Raw genomic sequence first — 24,439 nt, 5'->3', positions numbered from 1 at the left:
ACATACAGAGAGAGTGATTACGTGATCAGATTTTTAAGAGGCTTGAATGATCAATATTCACAGGTGAGGTCACAAATTATGTTAATTGATCCCCTTCCAAATGTGAATCGAGTTTTCTCCATGGTAAGTCAACAAGAAAGACAGTTACAAGGAGGAAATGTTCTTGAATCATCTACAAATACAACTAATGCATTTGCTAACTCTGCTACTCAAGTTTTCCATAGAGCAGACACTTATGGACGAGGACGCGGCCGTGGCAATATCTTTGGAAGAGGACCAAACAATGGTGGTAAGCTCTACACACACTGTGACCGGACAAACCACACAGTGGAAACCTGCTTTCATAAGTATGGTTTTCCACCAGGATACAGAAGTAGATTCAATCATAATGCTCATTATGTTGAAGTCTCATATAAAGGCATTAACCAAGAAAATTCTCAACAAGCCACAAACAATCCTCCCACCTTATCACATGACCAATACCAACAAATACTGAACCTCCTACAAACACAAACACAAGATACCAATATCAATGCACATTACTTAAACCTTGTTCAAGTTTCTGCCGCACAGGTAGAAGCAGATACATCCAATCTTTTGAACCAACCAGGTAAATCTCAAATCAAGTGGCTTCTTGATACATGAGCCACTGATCATAAATCTCATGAATTATCTAAAATTTCATTCCTACAGAAAATCAAACCCATTTCTGTTATGTTACCAGATGGCCATTATGTATTGGCAACACATTCTGGAACAATTCACATTTTTCCTCATTTAACCCTTTCAAATGTATTATATGTTCCCAATTTTTCTGTTAATTTGGTTTATGTTAGCAAACTCTTGCAGAATACCAATTGTTCACTAATATTCCACGGTTCCTCTTGTTTTCTACAACAGCCCCATACCAGAATGAATACTGGTTTAGATGAGCAACAAAATAGCCTATATGTGATAGTCTCTGAAGACACCAAAAGACCAAACCATCAAGCATGTACTCACTGCAATGTTGTCTCAAAGTCAAATAATAATGACAAAGCTGCAATCTTATGGCATCGTCGACTTGGCTATGCTTCTCAACAAGTAATGCAGCAGATGTCCACTTGTTTTCCACATATTTCTTTTAAAAATTCTATAAACCCTTGCGATGTATGTTTCCTAGCTAAACAGAAGAAATTACAATTTGTACCTAGCCATACAAAATCAAATAAACCATTTGACTTACTGCATGCTGATATTTGGGGGCCATGCTCCTTGCCTTCAATTCATGGTGAAAAATATTTCTTAACATTAGTGGACGATTTCTCAAAGTTCACTTGGGTAATCCTTATGAAAGCTAAAGGTAAAACTCGACAACATATCCATAACTTTGTTGCCCTTATTGAAAACCAATTTAACACCTCCCTCAAAGTCATTAGAAGTGACAATGGCAGTGAGTTCGTAATGAAATATTTTTACCTTAGAAAAGGTATTATTCATCAAACCACATGTGTAGAAACACCACAGCAAAATGGTGGTGTGGAGAGGAAACATCAGCACTTACTGAATGTGGCCCGTTCCCTCTTCTTTCAAGCCAAACTCCCATCATCTCTTTGGCCATATACCATTTTGCATGCTACCCACACCCTTACTGAACAATTCAACTCCATAGCAAACCTTACATGGCACTCCACCCACCTTTGATCATTTACGTGTATTTGGTTGCCTATATTTTGCTTCAACCATATCTGCTCATCGCTCAAAATTCTCACCTATATTCCACAAATGTGCTTTCATTGGTTATAAACCAGGAACTAAAGGTTACACTGTATATGACTTACTTACTCATCAAATTCACACTTCAAGTAATGTCGTATTTTTTGAAGAAATTTTTCCCTTTCATGACATTAACACACCTTCCATTTCCACACCTTTACCCACTTATGACCTTCCACCAACCCTTGCCCCTCCACCAAATCCTACCATACCACTGGCTTTAATCCAACTACTCAAGTACCACTAGCAAATACCATACCAGAGAATCCTCTTCGAAGATCAACCAGAACTAGACAAGCCCCACATTATCTTCAAGACTATCATGTTGGGCTACTTGCTGCCTAGATAAATCAGTCTCAGTCAGGTACATCTTCTCTTCCTTCTTCCACCTTATATCCTTTATCTCAAGTTTTATCTTACTCACAATGTTCTCCCATGTATAAACATTTTTGCCTTAATGTTTCTATTAATATTGAGCCTCAGACTTATACCCAAGCCAGTAAACATCCACAGTGGCTCTAAGCAATGAAATCTGAACTAGCAGCACTTGAGCACAATAAAACTTGGTCCCTTGTTGACTTGCCACCTGGTAAGAATCTCATTGGCTGCAAATGGGTCTTTAAAATCAAATACCATGCGGATGGTTCCATAGAGAGGTACAAGGCACGTTTGGTAGCAAAAGGATTCACTCAACTTGAAGGTGTTGACTATTTTGACACATTCTCACCTGTTGCCAAAGTTTCTACCATTCGGGTCCTTCTCTCAGTGGCAGTAGCTAAAGGATGGCATCTTCAACAACTTGATGTGAACAATGCCTTCCTTCATGGTGATCTCCATGAGGAAGTGTACATGGTTCCACCTCCTGGACTTCCTTGCTCTCGACCAAATCAGGTTTGCCGTCTACAAAAGTCCCTGTATGGTCTCAAGCAGGCCAGCTGTCAGTGGCATTCCAAACTTTCAATGGCACTGTTATCTCTTGGTTACAACCAATCTACTTTTGATCATTCATTATTTACTGTTTCTCGGGGATCTTCATTTACAGCCTTGCTGATTTATGTTGATGATATAGTATTATGTGGCAATGATCTCAATGAAATCACACAAATCAAAGGCTACTTGGATGCTCAATTTAAAATCAAGGACCTTGGTTCTCTTCGATATTTCCTTGGCCCAGAAATCGCTCATTCTTCAACTGGTCTCATTATCAATCATAGGAAATACACGCTAGAAATTTTAGCAGAAACCGGGTTCCTTGGATCTAAACCTGTCTCCGCTCCTATGGATTCTTCACAACTCTTGCTGATCCTACTGCTTACAGACAATTAATAAGAAAACTGCTTTATCTCACAACCACTTGCTCAGACATCTCTTTCTCAGTTAATCGTCTCAGTCAATTTGTATCTAAGCCAATGGATATCCATTTGCAAGCAGCTCATCGTGTATTGCGTTACTTGAAAGGATCTCCAGCTGCTGGATTATTCTTCTGTGCATCAAGTGATATCAGCCTTCGTGCCTTTGCTGATTCTAATTGGGGGTCATGTCCTGAATCTCGAAAATCAATCACAGGCTACTGTGTTTACTTAGGATCTTCGTTAGTTTCTTGGCGCTCTAAGAAATAGGCTACGATATCTCGATCATCTTCTGAAGCCGAATACCCTGCCTTAGCCAGTTTAACTTGTGAATTACAGTGGCTACAATTCCTTCTTCGAGACTTAGGCATCCCCTGGACTCGCCCTGCAACAGTGTATTGTGACAGCATATCTGCTATTTCTCTTGTCCATAATCCTATATTCCATGAAAAATCAAAGCATATTGAAATTGATTGCCATGTAACTCGTGAGAAAATTCATTCTGGTCGGTTGCATTTGTTACCAATTTCATCTGATGCTCAGTTAGTAGATTTTTTTACGAAACCTCTTCCTCCAATGCTGTTACGGAAACTTCTCTCCAAACTGGGTATTCATGACATTCATAGCCCAGTTTGTGGGGGGTATCAGCGCACAAGACTCGACTCAAGCCCAAGACTCAACTCAAGGCTTAGTATAGTTAGTTCATTCAATGCCTCCTGGCTTTTCTGTTAATGCCACCTGGCCTTTCTATTTTTACAGCTATAGAGTAGTTAGTTGAGTTTCATTTTCAGTTGCTCTCTTTTAGTTGTAATCCTTGTTTCTGATGTAGAGTAACAATGTATATAAGAAATGCTAATGAATCAATACAAAGTAACAGTTCATTTTATTAGAAATATGAACTCCAATACATCTTGAGATAAATACAGTAGAAGAACTGCTCAATAATAATTGCATTTATAATGATATAAAATGTTTAACATGAGCACAAATTCATCAAGTCAAAATTACGTTAGTCAAATGTAATAAATGCAAACATAAGTAATTACTCCCTCAAATCAGATACATCAAAGGACCTTACAATACCCATATTCTCAACATATTTTATAAAGACTATGGGTTTATGTTCCTTGGTTAGGGAATCAATAAGCATCTCCTTAGAGGCTTTTATGATACATTTTTTTAAGCTAAAAACTAAAGAAAAACTTATTTTAAATCACTTCAGCTCTTGATAGAGATATTCTCTTATAATGCAATGATTAAATTATAGTTATATTTGTTTTGGGTGCATATCATTTCATTTTATTTATATATTCATATATTTTTTAAAATGCCCACTAGGAGAATAGATAACATATCCTCTAGGAACACGTTACTAAAAATCGTAAAAGATGAGTCTTCAAAATTTTCCTATTTTCCCCGCGCATGACACTGGCTACTCACAGTTATGGGTATAAAATTATAATCATTCTTATGATACATACTTCTTGGGTGAAAATGTAACTATAAATAAAAAATTGAACCAGATATACAAATTACTAAATTGAGAAATTACCTTTATTTAATCTAGACAAAATACGTAGTCTTGTCCAACGGACAGGTACCAATTATTTTTTGTTCTTTAAGATAATCATATCAAGGGCTTCACAGAATTATATTCATATTTTTAATTAATAAAATTCTAAACATTTTACATTTATTTGTTGAAACATATTTAATATTTGTTTATAAGATATACATTTTTTGTGTCAAGTATTGAAGATTCTATGCATCATGCAGTTATTTGTTCATAATCCGTGAAAAGCACGGGTGTTACCACTAGTTACATTTTATAAGCAACAACAAACTTATTCGATTTTTCCAAATAAGAGGTTTATCTGCAGTTTCCTCCCGGAAATATGAAACAAACAAAGGGAACAAAAAGCTACGTTATACATAACAGATTTTGTTGCAAGTGAAGCAGATGCTATTTAAGATTTGAGCCAAATTTCTCGAGGCACAAAATAAAAATTAATTCGCCGGATCAAACTGAAGTAGTACAGGTTTCGTAACCTGAGATACACTAGCAAAGTTTAGTACTTTTCCACACTCAATATACCAATTGAACATTGTATTCAAAGCATAATGACATAAGAGTCATCTGAGGCTATTTTAATAGGTGGGTAGGGAGTGATTATTTTTATAGTTAAGGAGCAGAAAAAATGTCACCATGTTGGAGCCACTGTTGTTCTTGGGCAGAGGCTGTATTGGCTTCTGAGTTGCCCAATAGAGTTTCAACTGCGCTTTTGGCTTTGTTGTAGGTCTTGCGTTGCCGGATGCGTCGGAGGACAACATGTTTGTCCAAGTTTTGAGAAGAGGATTCGGAAGACAACGAAGACTTCAAGTGGAGCTGGCTTGAGATGCCACCATCACCAACTGTTGCAGAGTTCTTAAGCTTGTACTGTAAGGCATCAAGGTTCTCCTTCTCGCTCCCTGGCAAAGCTGATTGAGCTCTAGAAATCGTGAAAGCCATTTCTCTATCTTTTTTGTTTGAAAATCAGAATGGTGTTACAACCTATTGGAGAATGGAAATGACAAAGGAGGTTCACATATATATAGTGACACAAACGGAAATAAGTGGTTTACATAATAACCTTTTTTTAATATGAAAATTTTGGTTTTGAGTTTTGCTAGTAATAAGTGGTTTCGCTTTCTTTCGAGGAGCCTGTTGTTTTTCTCAAACAAGGGTTGCAACCGGAAAAACGGGGGAAGCGACAAAAAGCGGCGTGGCAGAAGGATTGACACCGTGAAACCACCAGAGAGAGTCAGATGGCTTTGTTAAGCGGTATGTGTCATATACATGATGAAAATTTTCATTTTTCCCCACGTGGCTTAATTATGGTGAACAAATATTTCATTATGTAATTTGCTACAGAACTGATGCATTTGCTTTGAGTTAGAAGCGTCAAGCCGTCAACAATGCACTGTTTACTTATTTTTTACTTATTTATTTTCTGTCAACATTTTATCGAAAGAACAGAGAATAGTAACGATTCAATTTTAAATCGCTTAGTTATTGAAATTGAAACATTATTTTATGAATTGATTCGCACACAAAAGTTTAATATGTGAAGTAAAAACATGCTAATAGATTTCTATATTACAGTAACTGCGTATAAGAAACAAATGATGTGAAGATTTGTGAAAAAGAAAGGTATAAGTATAAAAGTAAATATTATTAAATCCGAACTGTTAATTGAATTGGTCAGGATACAGAGTTACTAGGTCATTGATTGAATCGCATGACCCGGATATATATAAAATAAAAATTTTATACTCAATTACATAATAAATATTTTAAATGGTGCAAGTTAATTAACAATCTAATGTAGCCTCATGATTAAATACTATGATTTTTATCTCCATGATAGAGGTTCTCGATCCTCACTAGGTGCAACTTTTGAATCATGGTTATGTTATCCTCGTGACATAAGTTTGAATCCTAGTGGCTACAACATAGTAAATATTTTGTGTATACATTTTCAAAATTGATTTGAGGAAGAAAACTAAGATTAGCCTCATCTATTAGTCAAAAACGGAAAATAAATTATCCGATAACATACAACGATAGAGGTAGGGTGCACGAGCTATAATTGAAGGTTACTTGAAAGGATGGTTGATAACTCTTCGAAAGTGACAACAGAGAAGAAAAACAATGGGCAGGTAAGTTGTTTTCAAGTAAACCGAGGGCTGTCCTCGTATCTTTATGCTTCTTGCACTTTACATTTTAACATCAGCGCAAGCAACACAGCTACGATATATATAATTTTAAATTTCAAATCCTACTTTGTCGTTTAAAAAATTGGAAGTTTGAAATGCTTGTCATCTCTATGACAATCGCAAACATTGACTAGAGATGAAGAATGAAAAAAAGAGCATAGAGTACATAACTAAAAGATATACCATTTCGCTGGGTGATCAACTTCCGTCCATACAATGATGTAAGTACATATAAACAGGGTCCCTATTTAGATCATCAAGATGCTCCCGTGCATCAATTTCCAATACTAAAATTATAATACTTCTCATATTGATGGAGTTGACGAAACTATTTGGTAAGAGTTTCGATTGCGTACAGTTTAGGGAAAAGTAAGATCCTTTTTTTCTTATATACATAAAGTAAGATCCTTATTAGTACTATAGTTACGCATATAAAAACATGATTGAATTTATGAATTCTATTTTTCTTATATTATAGGAGATAAATATCTTCTACTATAGACATAATATGATGAAGCCCACCACCCATTAAAAAACAAATTGTGGCACAATTTTCAATGTGAAAAAAGTATGAGATAACTTACTCGTGTAAAATGATAACTTTCTCATGTACCAAAAAGAAGGATGGATTAAAACATATTGCTCGATCTGAAACCAGCGAACTCACACCTCCAGAGGTAGGACGCTTTATACTACAGAAAGATAGGCTATTGAATTTGAACATAAAACTAATGCAAGTATGTTACGTATATTCTCATGCACATGCTGAGCTAGCTCATGTCAAGCCACAAACGGGACTTAATCCATTACATCCTATTTCCTTTTAACCTAAATAATGACAATTGTAGAATTTATTCATCAACATTTTGATCAATGTAACTCAATAAAAAACCACTAACTACTCTTCGTGCTACAGGATTGGGAATACTACGACACAGACGCCCGTCAATATATGCCAACAAACCAGACAAGACAAATTTGCCGATGCCCCATTTTCGAATGAAATTCACTTTCTGCGCTTCTTGATTAGAGTTTGCAGGCACATCTGCATGACTGTCAACCTCTGACTGCTTTTTCCACTTTATGCTGAATATAAACTTATTAGCCTGCTTTCGCAGTATGCGTATTGCGAAGCTAACAAAAAGATGTTCGCACAATGTCAAGACCGTTGGTCCTATTTTCCATTCCTGCCACAAATATCCCTGAATCAATGACTTGATATATAATTGAGAAGACTACTTCAAGATTATGCCAGTAGTGATTGTCTATCAAGAAGCATTCCGGTTTCCCTTTTCAGAAACAAGTCAAGCACTCAATATGAAATAAACTTACAACGTTAACATCATGTGTGAATTTGAAGCACCTCCAAACTAAACTAGTGCATTCCAGGCATGAAGAGAAATATTAGTTTGGGAAGCTTTAGCACAAGATCATAGATATATAAACCCACATAAGAAGAGACCAGGATGCGTTAAATGTAAAGTAGAGAATAAAGGTGAGCCATCATCATAATCATGAAAAATTATTACTGTGATAAAAGATGGTAATGTCACATAGCGATACTAAAGAGAGAAAAAAAAGTTGAAATAATAAGATAAAAGAGGCAAGCTAACAAGAATAGAACATACGCTTTCTCCACGAAGGCGGCGTAAAGGGTGGGATGTAGTTGAGGGATCTCCTTTTAGCAATGCCTTACTCACAAGGAACTCCTTAACACGATCCGTGATCTCATTGATAAGAGAATGATTTGGAGGTAGGTTTTTCAGGATAACCTAAACATGCATAAGAAGAGGACTCCATCACAACCATACAGCAAAGGGCATAATTTACTTTTCATTTTTTTAATAGAAAAAGGAATTCTCTAAGCCAGCAATGAATTACAGAGATAGGGAATATAAGATGTCCTCCACCATAAAACTAATAAAAGAGAAAATACAAAGAACCAGCAAATCAAAAAGCAAGAGTTAGAAATGCACAATGGCAGGCAAATCTCTATGCAGGTCAGAAACAGAAACCCCCTTAAGAAGATGTCCTTCGTGCATAGTTTAAAATATTTTGTTCAATAACTTCCCTATTTTTATGCTTTTCGGTATTAAAATCAAACCATTACATCATGGTACAACATATACGTGAACATCATTCTTAAAACAAGGTTCTATTGTTGAAGTTCCATTCAAAAGAATGTACTAGTGTTCTCTCCAAGCCAAGAAATGCAATTTTTTCCAGATAATGTCTAGCCTGCAAGATAATCTTTCATGCATACTTGTCCAACTATATGTAAATTTAGCTCAACAACTACCTGATTGTCAATAACTCTGACTCTAAGGTATTCTTGTCTATAAACTGTATCCAACATGGCTTGGATATATCCTTCAATGTATAACTGCAGCATGCCACATATGTAATTAGTAACCGACGACCAAATCAAGATGGAAGAACTGAAAGAATAAATATTCCCTTTGTTATGCATAAATATATAAATGCACATGAAAAACTGAAGTCATTAATATAATTAGTCAATATCCTTAATATTATCATGCCTCTTCGTGAAATTTGTTAGAATGTCTAGAAAAAAAATAAAAATAAAATAAAATAAGGGTTAGCGCTTTGTCGTTTGTATCACATCAATTTACACGAGAATCTTGTTACAAGTCTCATGCATGTGGGAGCATGTGTTGCCCCTTTTCCGGCCACCTTCACCTCCCATTGTCTTCCCTAGTCGTTTCTAGTTAGATTCATCCCCCTTCGCTCCTGTATGCCACCTTCCAATGGCTGTTTGGCTCCCTTGGTTGCAGTTTTTCCATGTTTGGTGGTTGAATCCGATATGTTTTCCTTCTCTCTGTCAAGAATGACATGTTTGGGCTGTTTCTTTGCATAGTTTGTGGTGGTTATCTCCAGTTTGTCATTGTTTTGGCTATTTTTTGGCTCTTTTCCAATGCTTGCACATTATTGAGGGGAGAAAGCTGGAAGGTGTTAGTCCTGCCGGTCTCTTCTCACGATGATCATTCTGGTGGTTAATCATACCGGCAATGACTTCCCTGTCCACCGACAATCATTCTGGTGGTGACTTCTTCCCCCACGGATGAATCATTCAAGTGTTGACATCTCTTCCCATCAACAATCATTCCAATGGTAACTTATGTTGGCTATGACTCACACAAGCCTTTAACAATTTAATTTCGAAGTTTATTAGGTCTCTAGTCTCTTACATTTTCTTCCTATTTGGAGCTTCCAAATGTTTTTCTTGAACTTGGAGTAAGTTTTTGTTCTTGCTCTCTATATTCGCCAGCTAGGAATTTTTCATTGAGCATTTTTCTACTAAAGTCTCATCTTCCTTTGTCATGCAGTATTCCAAACAACTCTTCAACATGTTGATCATTCCACCCATCAAGTTGAATCCTCCTAGTAATGTGAATTATGTTTTATATATTGAATGTTGTGATGAAGTGTTTGATAATATAACCTGAGGAAATAGGTTGATTGTGTGGGTTATTGGCCATCAGTGTATTATAGACTATCCCTGAAGGAGATGTATTCGAAGAGGTTGCTGTGAGGAGTTCCATTGGACACTCAGTTGATGGGTGATTCATTGAGTGGCCCTTGTGTACGGGGTGCACGGAAGGCTGGTATGCCTACTTGTTCTTTGGCCAATAGTCTATGGTATGGGCTTCCCTTTGGGGATTGGATCCACTTAAGATTAAAGAATAATTGTATATTGAATAATCACATAGTGTATTACAATGTACAAGAGCTCTCTATTTAAAGAGACTAAAAGACCTAATAGGTTGAGCTCATACGATGTGGGACTATATATATACTGAACTATTTTTACAACTATTCTAACAGTCCCCCTCAAGCTGGAGCATATATATTGTAAGCACCCAGCTTGCCACAAATATATTCAACCCGAGGACCCCTAAGAGCTTTAGTGAAGACATCCGCGAGTTGATCATTGGAGTTGACAAATTCCGTTTTGATTTCTCCTGACTGAATCTTTTCTCGAATGAAATGACAATCGATCTCTATATGTTTGGTTCTCTCATGAAATACACGATTAGAGGATATATGTAGTGCAACTTGATTGTCACAAATGAGAGTCATGGGTTTTTTCTGTTCACAAAGATGGAGCTCCTGAATCAACTGCTTTAACCGGATTAGCTCGCAGGTAGCAACTCCCATTGCACGATACTCGGCCTCTGCACTAGATCGGGTAACAACAGTTTGTTTCTTACTTTTCCAAGAAATCAGGTTTCCTCCAAAGAAAACACAATAGCCTGAAGTAGAGCGCCTATCCGAGGGTGATCCTGCCCAATCGGCATCTGAATAACCACAAATTTTTGTATTTCCCTGATCTGAATATAATAAACCTTTCCCTGGTGCTCCTTTGATGTAACGAAGGATCCTAACAGCAGCATCCCAATGAGAATCACACGGAGAATCAAGAAACTGACTAGCGACACTAACAGCAAAAGAAATGTCCGGCCTAGTCACAGTGAGATAATTGAGCTTCCCAATCAACCTCCGATAACGTCCAGGATCAGATAATGGTTCTCCTTGTCCGGGTAGTAATTTGATAGTAGGATCCATGGGTGTGTCAACTGGCTTACACGCCAACATACCAGTCTCTTCTAGGATATCCAAGGCATACTTCCTTTGACAGATAGAAATGCCCTATCTAGATTGTGCTACCTCAATTCCCAAGAAGTAACGCAGCTTTCCGAGGTCCTTAGTCTGAAATTGACTGAATAAATACTGTTTTAACTGACAAATTCTAACTTGATCACTCCCGGTGAGGATGATGTCATCAACATAGACTAACAAATAGATGCACTTATCAGGAGATGTGATCCTATAAAACACAGAGTGGTCAACTTTACTGCGAATTAAGCCAAACTCCTGAACAGCAGAACTGAAGCGACTGAACCATGCTCGAGGAGACTGCTTGAGACCATATAAGGATTTGCGAAGACGACACACCTTCCCAGACTCCCCCTGAGCAACAAAACCCGGTGGTTGCTCCATATAAACTTCTTCTTGTAAATCACCATGAAGAAAGGCATTTTTGATGTCAAGTTGAAGGAGTGGCCAGTGACGAATAGCAGCAAGAGCAAGAAATAGGCGAACTGACGCCATCTTAGCGACCGGAGAGAATGTATCGCTATAATCAAGGCCGAATATGAGTAAAACCCTTTGCAACTAGGCGGGCCTTGAGTCGATCAACATGGCCATCAGGTCCAACTTTCACAGTAAACACCCAGCGACAACCAACTGTAGACTTCTGTGGAGGAGCAGAAACAAGGTCCCAAGTGCCATTGGAATGAAGTGCAGTCATCTCATCAAGCATCGCTTGGCGCCACCCTGGATGGGAAAGTGCTTCACCTGTGGTCTTAGGAATAGAAATAGAAGAAAGACTAGAAACAAAGGTGAAATGAGGTGAAGAAAGACGGTCATAGCTCAAAAAAGTATAAAGAGGATAAGGGTTACGAGTAGTACGGGTACCTTTTCTTTGAGCAATGGGAAGAGCCTCTGGTGAAGGATCCGGAGAGGAAGAAGCAACAGTAGTGGGCGATGAGTCAGCAATCGAGTCGACAAGAGGCATAGTTTTGCGACGCTGATAGGTGAGAAGTGGACGGTCCTCAGGTATAGAAGCAATAGGTTGCTCATTTGGAATAGAAGCACCTGCAGCTGGCAAAGACAAGTCAAGAAAAGGGACAGGAAGAACATGATCAACCTGTGACAACTGAGATGGAATAGAATTAAAGGGTTGTTGATCAAGAAAAGTGACATCAGCGGAAACTAAGTAACGCTTAAGATCGGGAGAATAACAACGATAACCCTTTTGAAGACGAGAATAACCAAGAAAGATACACTGAAAGGCTTTGGATGTTAACTTATCCTTACCAGGAGTGAGATCATGAACAAAACAAGTACAACCAAAGACATGTGGAGTTAGAGGATAAAGAGGAACATCTGGAAGCAATAGGTTATGAGGAATGTCATTGTTGAGCACAGATGAGGGCATGCGATTGATGAGAAAACAAGAGATGAGTACAGCATCTGCCCAGAAGTGAAGGGGAACCTGCATATGAAGAAGAAGGGTACGTGCAGTTTCAATGAGATGTCTGTTTTTACGTTCAGCCACCCCATTTTGTTGTGGAGTGTGAGGACAAGTAGTTTGATGTAAAGTACCTTGTGTGGCCAAGAAATTAGAAAAATCAATAGAAACATATTCCTTAGCATTATCACTACGTAGAATACGAATAGAAACACCAAATTGAGTATGAATCTCAGTATAAAACTTTTTATAAATGGAAAATAACTCAGAACGATTTTTCATTAAATAGACCCAAGTGCAACGGGAAAATCATCAATAAAGGTAACGAAATACCGAAAACCTAAAACAAACAAGGTACGACTTGGACCCCAGATATCTGAATGAACAAGAGAAAAAGGGGCATCAGCTCGTTTATTGACTCGACTGGCAAAAGAGGAACGTGTATGCTTCCCTTGTTGACATGACACACAATCTAAAGACTGAAGACCGGATAAAAGAGGAACCATTTTCTGCAACTTCGAAAGACTTGGATGACCGAGGCGACTGTGGATAAGTTGTGGAGATTCTGTGAGAGAGAGTGCCACTGAAGGACGAGGCACATCCAGATAGTAAAGCCCCCGTGACTCACGACCCACTCCAATCATTTCCCCCGTATCCGGATCCTGCACAGAAACAGAATGGTTAGAGAAAGTAATGGTGCAAGTGAGGGAGTGGATCAACTTACTAATAGAAATTAAGTTATAAGGGATGCCAGGAATGTAATAAACAGATGTCAAGGCCAAGGTAGAGGTCGGACGAGCTTGTCCAATCCCACGAACTGGGGCTTTGGTTCCATCCGCAAGGGTAAAAGAAGGTAAATGATCAGAATAAGTAAGAGATGTAAAAAGTTTCTTATTACCACAGAGATGATCGGTAGCACCTGAGTCAAATATCCAAGTGCCAAGTGATGTAGAATGAGAAACACAAGCAACAGGATTACCAGTATATGGTTGAGACTGAGGAGAAGCCTTCTTGAGAAGAGTTTGGAGTGCAGCATAGTCCGCAAGTGAGAGAGAAACTGAACCAAATGATGCATTGTCTGACTGAGCTATATTCGCAGCAAGAGAGGTAGAATCCTTCAGTTTGGAAGATGTAATGGGCCCAATATTAGTAGAGATGATTCCTGAGGAAGTTTTGACAGGAGGACAAGGAGAGTTAACCTCCGAGAGATCAATGGACGCTGCTGCCATTTAAAAACAGAATATAAAAGCCGTAAACGAAGGCAAACGATATCCAATCAAGGAGAACCACGCGTCTAAAGTGAGACCCACAAAGAACCAAGCACAGATCCAGAAAGAGGAGAAGAAGGCGAGAAGTTCTGTCCAAGAACGGCCGGAAAAATCCACCGGAACAGTGCACACGCGCCGGTTGAAGGTGGCGCGTGAGCACCACGCGCAGAGGAGAAGAACGGCGCGTGGAGGCGCGTGGATGACACGACGGTGGTCGGACCACCACAGAACTGGTCGCAGGGATGAGACGGTCCTGATCGCAGGTAGTCTGGGCTGAAAACTCGCCGGAACAGTGCTCTGGTGGCCTGAACAGTGACGAGCGGCGGTTTTTGGCGGCTGGAAGTGGTTCCGGTGGCCTGAACAGTGACGAGCGGCGGTTGTTGGCGGCGGGAAGTGGTTCTGACAGTTGAAGAAAGAAGCCGGAGAGACACACGGCTTAGAGAAAAACTCGCCGGAAGAATGCACGACAAAGTAGAAGAGAACACCTAAGCAGTGGGCTTAGGGTTTTAGCGGAAACGGATCCCCAGAGCGAAAAAGCTCTGATACCAACTTAAGATTAAAGAATAATTGTATATTGAATAATCACATAGTATATTACAATGTACAAGAGCTCTCTATTTAAAGAGACTAAAAGACCTAATAGGTTGATCTCATACGATGTGGGACTATATATATACTGAACTATTTTTACAACTATTCTAACAGATCCTAAGAATGTTGACTCTTGGAAGTCCCATGAGGGCACCGATTTGAGTGTGACTCATCAAGGGTCTTGGTGAGTGAGGTGCACAGAGCAATCAATTTTAGTTTGCCGCATGGTCTAATGATATATTGAGAGGCTTGACATATGAGTTTATACTCTACAACCACCAAGTGGTGGGATAATTAAAATATGCAAAGAGTGATATGCCAAGGTTTGGCTCATCTCTCTAGAGCATCTCCAGGCCCCGAGTTTCCTTTCCTACCATGTTATATGGAGACTACTTTATTTTATGTTGTTTTTCTTTTTAAAGAATTAATTTGTAACAAGTTTAAAGCATAGTATACTTTAACTTAAAGGAGGTTAGAATAACTAGAAAATATCTCATAATATCTTTTAATGTATCTTAGAATAAATAGTGTCTTAGATATCTCATAGGAGTATTTTCATATTTCATTTTTTTCTTCATTTAATTAGGATTAGGAGTCTAATATTACTGTTAATAGGGGTTAATGTGTTGCCTTTTGTATCACATCAACATACACACAGAAAATTATTAATGTAAAGAACCTTGGGATACACCACCCCAAAAGCTAGCTCAAGAGGTGGGAGTGCCCAAGGCCTTATAAACTCCACATTAGTTGCTCATTCAACCAATGTGGGACTATATATCTCAACACGCCCCCTCACACAAGAGCTCATTGGGCTTGAAGAGTGGACAATGCAACAGGCCCACCTACCTGTGCTAAGAAACGCCACAAGAGAAAGTGGGGGGCGGCGAGGCTCTGATACCATGTAAAGAACCTTGGGATACACCATCCCAAAAGCTAGCTCAAGAGGTGGGAGTGCCCAAGGCCTTATAAACTCCACATTAGTTGCTCATTCAACCAGTGTGGGACTACATATCTCAACAATTAAAAGTCTTGTTCTCTGCTTTCCTCCTTCCCTATCTAAAACCATATAATTTTAACAAATTTATTTGGCACTTTCGGAGTCTCCAACTTTAATTTTTTTTCAACCAATCAGCAAAAAACAAACTAGTTGCTAAAGGCTACACTCAATTTTTTGAACTTGATTACAGCAACAAATTCTCTGCAGTTGCTAAAATAGCTTCTATTCAGTTCCTACCCATGGCCATGAATCACTAGCCTCTACAACAATTGGACATTAACAATACATTTCTTCATGGTGACTTAAAGGAAGAAGCCTATATATAGAGCCAACACCAAGGTTTATGCTCAACGGGAGTAGGGTCAAGAGCTCAAGACTGCACATAAGTCTTTCTATAGCCTCAAGCAATTCCTGCATGCAACTGAGTTTGAATTTCGGCAAAAAAATTTCCGGAAGAGAGCAATGTATCGCTATAATCAAGGCCGAAGGTTTGAGTAAAACCCTCTGCAACTAGGCGTGCCTTGAGTCGATCAACATGGCCATCAGGTCCAACTTTCACAGTAAAAACCCAGCGACAACCAACTATAGACTTTTCTGGAGGAGCATAAACAAGGTCCCAAGTGCCATTGGAATGAAGTGCAGTCATCTCATCAAGCATTGCTTGGCGGCACCCTGGATGGGAAAGTGCTTCACCTGTGGTTATAGGAATAGAAACAGAAGAAAGACTAAAAACAAAGGTGAAATGAGGTGGAGAAAGACGGTCATAGCTCAAAAAACTATAAAGAGGATAAGGGTTACGAGTAGTACGTGTACCTTTTCTTTGAGCAATGGGAAGAGCCTCTGGTGAAGAAGCCGGAAGGGAAGAATCAACAGCAGTGGAATCAATAGCAATGGACGATGCAGGAGCAAATTTCTTGTTAAGATTTAGAAGACGCTGATACGTCATTGATAGATCAGGATCCCCACTAGTCAAGATAGTATCCCGGACATTATCATACTCTTCGGGGAGACCAGAAAGTGTGGCAACCATAAAGAAATGTTCCGCCTGTTTCTGATATGCAGAAGCATTAGTAAAGTAAGGCAACATATCCAAATATGCCTGCATCAAAGATCGACTTTTGCCAACATATGTCTCCATCTGAATGTCAGATGTTTTGCTCAGTTCCATAAACTGAGACATGATGAAATGGAGCTGCTGAACATCATTAGTGTAGAGGTGTTTTGCTTCCTCCCACACCTCAGTGCAAGTTTGAAAAGAATAGAAGATGTCCAAGACGACTGGATCAATAGACTGCCAAAGGATACTCAGAAGTTGGTTGTCAATCTTTTCCCAATCAGATTTTTCCTCCTTAGGAACATCAGTAGATTTAGCCGTCAGATGGTTCCCATATCCCTGTCCAAAGAACCAAACTCGAACAGAGGTGGCCTAGTTCTTGTAATTAACAGAACCCTTCAACTTTGAAGAGGTAATGAGCCCAACATTGGTGGAGATGATATTGGGAGAACTTTTGACAGGAGGAGAGGGAGAACTGACCTCCGAATGAACAGGAGAAGTTGCTGCCATTATATTAAATCACAAAGGTATAAACCGAATAAATAGGAATGAACCTGATGACCGATCAAGAAGAGGTGCGCACAAAAAGTCAGACCCACAGAGAACCAACCACAGATCTGGAAAGAGGAGGAGGAGGCGAGCTTCTCTATCTAAGACCGACTGGAAAAGGATACCGGAACAGTGCACACATGCCGGTTGAAGGTGGCGTGTGAGCACCACGCGCAGAGGAGACGGGCAGCGCGTGGAGGCGCGTGGCTGACGCGACGGTGGTCGGACCTCCACAGACTTGGTCGCCGGGAGGAGACGGTCTTGATCGCGTGTGGTCTGGGCTGAAAACTCGCCGGAAAACTTCTCCGGCGGCCAGAACAGTGGCGGACGGTGGTTCCGATGGCCGTTGGAGGTGCTAACGCGTTTGGAAATTACTCGGAAGGGGCTTACACCCCTAGATGGTTTTCCAGAAGGACGCACGGCAAAGAAAGAGGACTCCTAAGCAGTGGGCTTAGGTTTTAAAGCAAAAACAAGGTTTTAAACGGAAGCGAGGATCCCCAGAACAAAAGAGCTCTGATACCAACTTGATATAAAATAATATGTTGTTGTATTAATCTGATACAAAGAGTTACAATATATAGAGACCCTAATGGGCTTAAGTGAGAAGTCCAGAACTAATCCAAAGGAATATTTACAGATAGGAAGTAATCTAATCATATCTAATCATATCTAGTCATATCTAATGGGCTTAAGAGAGAAGCCCAGAACTAATCCAAAGGAATATTTATAGATAGGAAGTAATCTAATCATATCTAATCATATCTATTCTAACACTAACATTAAGGCACAATATGTGAAAAGGTATTGAAATAATTTTGTTTTATATTGTTAGAGAATTGTATAAACCATTAAAAAACTCTCACCCAACAACTTAAGCTTTTGGGTTGAATTGGTTCTTTACACGGTATCAGAGCCTTGGTGTCACGGATTCAATCCTCAACGCCCCCCATTTTCTCTTGTGGAATTTTCTTAGCACAGGTAGGTGGGTCTGTGCATTGTCCACCCTTCAAGCCCAGTGGGCTCTCGTGTGAGGAGGTATGTTAGAAAATAGTATAAACCATTAAAAAGCCCTCACCCACTAGCTTAAGCTTTTGAGTTGAATTGATTTTTTACAATAACAAAAGAATCAAGAGATATTCTTTGGTTCAAACATACATCCAATGAAATATAGAGATTTTCAATGTAATTAAAATTAATCTTAATATACCATAGATGCAACAAAATATTATGCAATACCTCATCAACTCCAGGACTTCGATCAAGCAATATCTTTTTATCAGGGCCACCTTCCATCAATGCAGTTCCCAGAACTGATGGTTCCATAGCCAATTTTAAAATTCCTTGGTGAAAGCCACTCACCTTGAAAATTAAATGTTAAAAATGCAAATGCCCAAAAATTAATAATAAAACACAGAATAAGTACCTTCCAAACTGAAAGTATAGAAATTAATAAACAAAAGTTGGTAATTCAGTACCAATCCATTGAAACCATTTGCCTCTGCACCTTTCAGAACGGAGTCTGATATTTCAGCTACAGCTGCAAAAGCTATATTGGAACCAGCTGATCTCAACTGCTGACCATCATAAATTGATTAGTAAGATGACACTCCATGATCATAATTGTTATTCAATGAAAATTTGATAGACAACAAAGAGCTAACTTACAGTTTTCCCTAAATCACCAAAGTAGCGTTTTGTACCCGAAAAACCTTCACCTTTGATGCATTTACTTATAAATTTGAAAGTACCTGATCAACAGCAAAGCACAAAAAAATAATACAAATAATTAGTAGAAACAACATTGGATTACATGTCCTAACGTCATATTTAAATAGTATAAGTAACTATCTATCTGCACATCAACATTGGATTACATGTCACTGCAGAAGTTTAAAGCCCAAAATTAATTGAGAAATAAGTAACCCTCCCACATATCTATTTGTTCATCCAAGTCTACACACACACAGTTCAAGGAAATATCGTTGAAAAGAAAATAACTCAGTTCATGTTGATACTGAATCTCCTAAAGATGGGGAAAGACCAGAAGGTGGTGCATAATTTGCACGTGTAGAAAATCGAGAGGTTGGCAAATGGAGACGGACATGAGCGTTATTCTAGCCAATGAGAAGAATGAAATTTTACATCAACGAAGCTTCGATTGGTGAAGTGAGACCACAAGCCACCTCATATGGTAATTTCCGGCCATCACACAAGCACCGTCACCGGAAACCATCCCACTCGCCCAGATGCGCCTCCACACTCACAGTGACCCTTCGACACTTGTAATACACACATCACCAAGCCGAATGTTTTCTTCATCGCGTTGTGTGTGTCGTTTGGTTCGTCGGCTCCTCCTTTTCTTGACTCAGATGTCACAACTAAGTTAGAGCTATTTGATTTCTAGGGCATCACGCCAATCTCACTCTTCTATAGAAGCGTCATTCTTGAAATTTTTTGCATCATCATCTTCCCGCAATATCCAATCCTTTGGAGAGAATTTGGCTATACAAAATATTATTTATTAGTTATCGGTTCAATGGTAAGAACTATATGCAATCGTCTCAATTGGTCAAGATGATCATCCGGGCTAAAGGGCATGATGGGTTATCTCACCTGAAAAGTCAAAAAACCTGTTGAGAATGATTCCAAATATGAGGATTCAGAGATTAATAACTCCTTGGAGATGACTTGGCTAACCAAATCCATGGAATCGAAAATTAGTCAAACTTATCTATTCATTGATGCCAAGGAGATTTGGGATGATATCACACACAAAATTTCAGATTTGGAGAACATCTTTCAGGTCTTTGAACAGAAAAACAAGTTAAAAGATCTATATCAGAGACGTATGACCGTTACTCAATATTTTAATGAGCTGAAAAACCTTGGCTAGGACTATACCTTCATAATGCAATGACCTTGGAGATTTGAAAGGTGATGTAAAATTCAAGAAGCATTTGGAGAAAGAACGGATCTATGAATTCCTTGCCAGCCTTTACCGAGATCTTGATGAGGTTAGAAGGGCAAATGTTAAGACAATACCTTTATCTTCCTTTGCTGAGGTGTGGAGAGAAGCTAATAGAAGGAGAGTTATGCTGGAAGAGAAAAAAAATGTGAAAATGATGATGTGTTTACCTTGACTGTCAAAGGTACTATTGACTGCCTCTCTAGCGATCCGAAGTACCCAAAAAAATGTTGGGATCTTCATGGAAAACAAACAAATTGGAAACCAGAGAAGCAAAATAAAAGTCATGCATATCAGGCCTCAGTTAGGAATAAGAGAAAGGAACCCCGTGGCTCAGTTGACTCGAGCGAAACATACTCCTTAGCAAGGCTGAGTATGTGAAACTTCAAAGGCGCTTGAAACAACCCACTATGGCAGCTAGCAATGTGGCTCAACAAGGTATTGTAGTCCATGTTGACAATAATACTCGTTGGTTAGTTTATTCTGGGGCATCTGATCACTGGATAGGTACTATTTTGTTCCTACACTACATGTTATGAGCCTGCCCGAGTAAAAATAACATATAGAAGCATTTCCCAAATTGTTGGAAAGGATCAATCAAACTCTTCTAGCACATATTGCTGACTTCAATTTTACATGTTCCTACCTTGGCTTGCAATCTCATTTCTATTGGCAAATTGACTTTTGAGTTGAATTGTCTTGCTAAATTATCAATGAATGGTTGCGTCTTTCTAGAACAAGATTTAAGTGTGACTGACACTGCTAGAGAGGAGAGAGGTTACTACTTTGGGGATGTGAACCATGTGGAGAATGATCATCTTCTCATTTCAGATTCTAACAATGATGTTATGTTGTGGCATCGTAGGTTATGCCACTCCATTTTCAATTACCCTGAAAAGTTCTTACCAAACTTATTTATTAACAAAAGTCTGAATTCTTTTTCGTGTGATATTGGTCAAATTGCAAAACATTCTCGTGTTCAATATTCCCCTAGACCTTACAAAGCATCTTCCTCCTTTACTCTAATTCACAGTGATATATAAGGACTAACCCATGGAAAAGAATTTCAGGTGCTCGGTGATTTGTCACATTCATGGTGACCGTTCCAAAGTTTGGTGGGTTTATCTTCTCAAGGAAAAATTAGATGCCAAACTTACTTAGAAAAGTTTCCATGCCACGGTCCAAAACAAGTTCCAGACCTTCGTTAATTGCAACACTGCCCTTGGAAAGAATTTATCCCAAACAGGATAGCCAAGAGAAAAAATCATCATCTTCTTGAATTTGCTCGATCCCTTATGTTCACCTAGCATGTTCCTAAATACTCGTGGGGGGAAGCAGTCCTTATTGCCTCATATGTTATCAACCAGATGCCTTCCCATGTCCTCCAGTTTCAATCTCCAATTTCTCGCCTTGTTCAAACCTTTGCCTTCCTTTAATCTATCTCCTCTCTTACTCCTAAATTGTTTGGTTGTGTTGTGTTTGTCCATATTCCCTTGCATCAGAGGTCTAAGCTTGACTCTAAGTCCCTTAAGTGTGTCTTTATTGGCTACTCTTCAAATCAACGAGGCTACAAGTTTTATTCTCCCTTTTTACGTAAGGTTTTTGTTTCTATGGATATCACTTATTTTTAAACCTAGTCTTTCTTCTCCCAGACTTCTCTTAAGGGGGAGCCTATAGGTGAAGATAAAGATAAGTAATAGGAACCTGCAGAAGCCAGAGTGTTACCACTAACATTGGAAGAAAAGGGATAACCACAAGTGAAACAGGAAAGGCTTAACCACGGATTTGTAATTGGAGAAAGTCTCCTCAAAGTGTAAATAATCCCAAACCTCTACACTGTCAGGAGAAGCTACACAGTGAACTGATCAACAAAGTTTATGTCTCTTACCAAGTTCATCCGCTGATGTGTTAATTAAATGACTTCCTAAAGAGAGGTCTTAGGATCATCCTGACAAGCTAGGAATGTAGTCCTCTACATCTATCGTATAGATTTCCCCACACAATATTTTCTATCATTTTTAAATCATTGTAATTATTATAAAATATTATATTACCATAATTTAGTCATTATATTAGGAAAGTAATTATTTAGCTAGGTCTATATATAAGAATAAATCCATATAAAAATTTATTTAGGGATAATGTTCAGTATTTTTTCCATTCAAATTAATATTTTCTCCAATTCTTCCTTTTTCATATTTTCCCTAAAATTTAAACAATGGTTGCAATTAAATTCTCATGAAATTTAACCACCACAGTCTATTAAGGAAAAATACAGAAAAAGCACGAAGTGGAAGTTGATGCCAAGTAGATAACAGAGAAAAAAAAAATGATAACAGACAAGAGACGAACAGTGTAAATTATTAGAAAATAGAAGTAGGAGCAGACACGAAACTATACAATAGTATATGACATACCCAAAGTGAACCTCGGAAGATTCGGCAACCCACGGGATGGATCAAAGAAGACATCAAGAGATGATGAAGCCAGGTCATCAAAAATTGAAACAAAATCTGGCGGAAGCAAGGGGCTTCCTTTAGCAATATACATGGCTCTCATAGCATACCTGGACAAGTTCTTCAAATTTCAGCCATAATACAAAACTAAAAAGCATGAATATCATAGGCTTACCATGAATAATGTTGTGCACATTTAATAACTAATTCACGCATTGTTATCAGTGCATGGGTAATCAGGACCCCATTCAGTTCTACTACCATATTTTTAACAGTAGGCACCTGAAAAGAGAAAATAAGGATATAACTAATTCCATTAGCATACATCATGGTTTATAAGAGAGAAAAAAAGGTCAATAAAGTATGCTAAACAAACCTTAACCACACTATGAATCAAGGACCGCAGAGCCTCCTGTGCTGAGCTATAACTTGAACGCAATTCCCCAGGAATAAAGTTTGCGGTGATCTACAAAATACAAGATAGATTCTGAAATAGTAATTAAGACAAAGTATTCAAACTAAAGGATAGATAGACATTAAGGAGGAAGGAAACCTTTATTGGATGGATTTCAAAATGATCAAAGTAAAACAACTGGCTTGGTGAGTCACTAAGAGATGTTCTCCAAAATGAAGCAATTTTCATTAATGTCTCCTCATCAAGGTTCAAATCAATTGGCTACACAAAAAATGTCAAATCATACAAGAGTACGACCAATTCATATATGGAGCAGTTAAATTCATTTCGTAAAATTGAATAATATAGGCTTCAAATAATCTAAAAAAGATTAAAAGAAAGTAGAACCAGGACACAAGAAACAAAAGGGAGAAAAAGGTAGACTCCAGCTTTACCTGAAGAAAAATTGACGAATATCTAAATTGCTTAACACTGGAATCGGATGTAAGTAGAACAAGAACAACTTTCAGTACACTATCATTTGAGTCATTGTAATCTAATTGATGTCTGCGAAGCATTGATGCAAAAGGAACTCCCTTCCACTTAAGCTCCAAATTCATGTACTTGATCAATAACAAATAAGATGTGATCAGTAAAGCCCTTAACTGGAAATTTCTAGACTAAGTATATAAAAATATGTGCAATAAAGAGTTCAGCCATGCAATTGCATTAAGCATTATTACTCATAATATTAATACCTGTACACTGAACTGGTTATATTTGTGGTGGTTATTAGAAACAGTAATCATATGCAAATTCCCAAGCTTTGCAACTACAATTGGTGTAAAATCTTTGTGCTCATTCTCATCTTCCTCCTTCAAAATAGTAGCTTACAATATCAGTAGTAGCAACTAGCAAGTATGAAAAGAAAAGTGGAACTTAAAAATTAGAAAAAGGCATAACCATACCTACTATGCTTTCATTATGAATTGAATACAGTAACTTATTACGTACAAAAGGAAATATTGCCACCCTTTTCTAACGGCTCATGACACGAGAAAACATCATAATCACTCTACTTCTGGCAGTGTTTGAAACTGAGCCACTGATATATAATATGTATAATCCTTGATTACATATACATGTGAAATTCCCATTTTAATTTTATTTCTTTTTTAAGATGGATGGACTTAAGATTCCGTACAAACTACAAACTGAGAAATGCTATGATCTGATAAAGAAGGGAG

General features: G+C 38.3%; 2 protein-coding genes across 2 annotated transcripts in view; both read right to left on the bottom strand.

Moving 5' to 3' along the window:
• Nucleotides 1–5,158: 5,158 nt before the first annotated feature.
• On the bottom strand, nt 5,159–5,633 carry LOC133304530 (uncharacterized). Its single transcript, XM_061504579.1, has one exon. The coding sequence runs from the start codon at nt 5,611–5,613 to the stop codon at nt 5,287–5,289; it is 327 nt and encodes a 108-aa protein (XP_061360563.1). The 5' UTR covers nt 5,614–5,633; the 3' UTR covers nt 5,159–5,286.
• Nucleotides 5,634–7,571: 1,938 nt separating this feature from the next.
• Nucleotides 7,572–24,439, bottom strand: part of LOC133304532 (uncharacterized) — an 83,829-nt gene continuing 66,961 nt past the window's right edge. Inside the window, 13 exon segments of the mRNA XM_061504582.1 lie at nt 7,572–7,846; nt 7,849–8,047; nt 8,489–8,632; nt 9,160–9,243; nt 18,614–18,736; nt 18,853–18,948; nt 19,043–19,125; nt 22,760–22,908; nt 22,974–23,080; nt 23,175–23,264; nt 23,352–23,474; nt 23,648–23,815; nt 23,951–24,067. Coding sequence (XP_061360566.1) covers nt 7,806–7,846; nt 7,849–8,047; nt 8,489–8,632; nt 9,160–9,243; nt 18,614–18,736; nt 18,853–18,948; nt 19,043–19,125; nt 22,760–22,908; nt 22,974–23,080; nt 23,175–23,264; nt 23,352–23,474; nt 23,648–23,815; nt 23,951–24,067 — 1,524 coding nt within the window. The 3' untranslated portion in view covers nt 7,572–7,805.

Source organism: Gastrolobium bilobum, unplaced genomic scaffold (genome assembly GCF_033153095.1).
Source record: "Gastrolobium bilobum isolate Gb01-03AN ecotype WA unplaced genomic scaffold, APGP_CSIRO_Gbil_v1 utg6296, whole genome shotgun sequence".
NCBI classification, from domain to species: Eukaryota; Viridiplantae; Streptophyta; class Magnoliopsida; order Fabales; family Fabaceae; genus Gastrolobium; species Gastrolobium bilobum.
The sequence above is the reverse complement of the archived record's forward strand: the minus strand, read 5'-3'. Positions and strand labels throughout refer to the sequence as shown.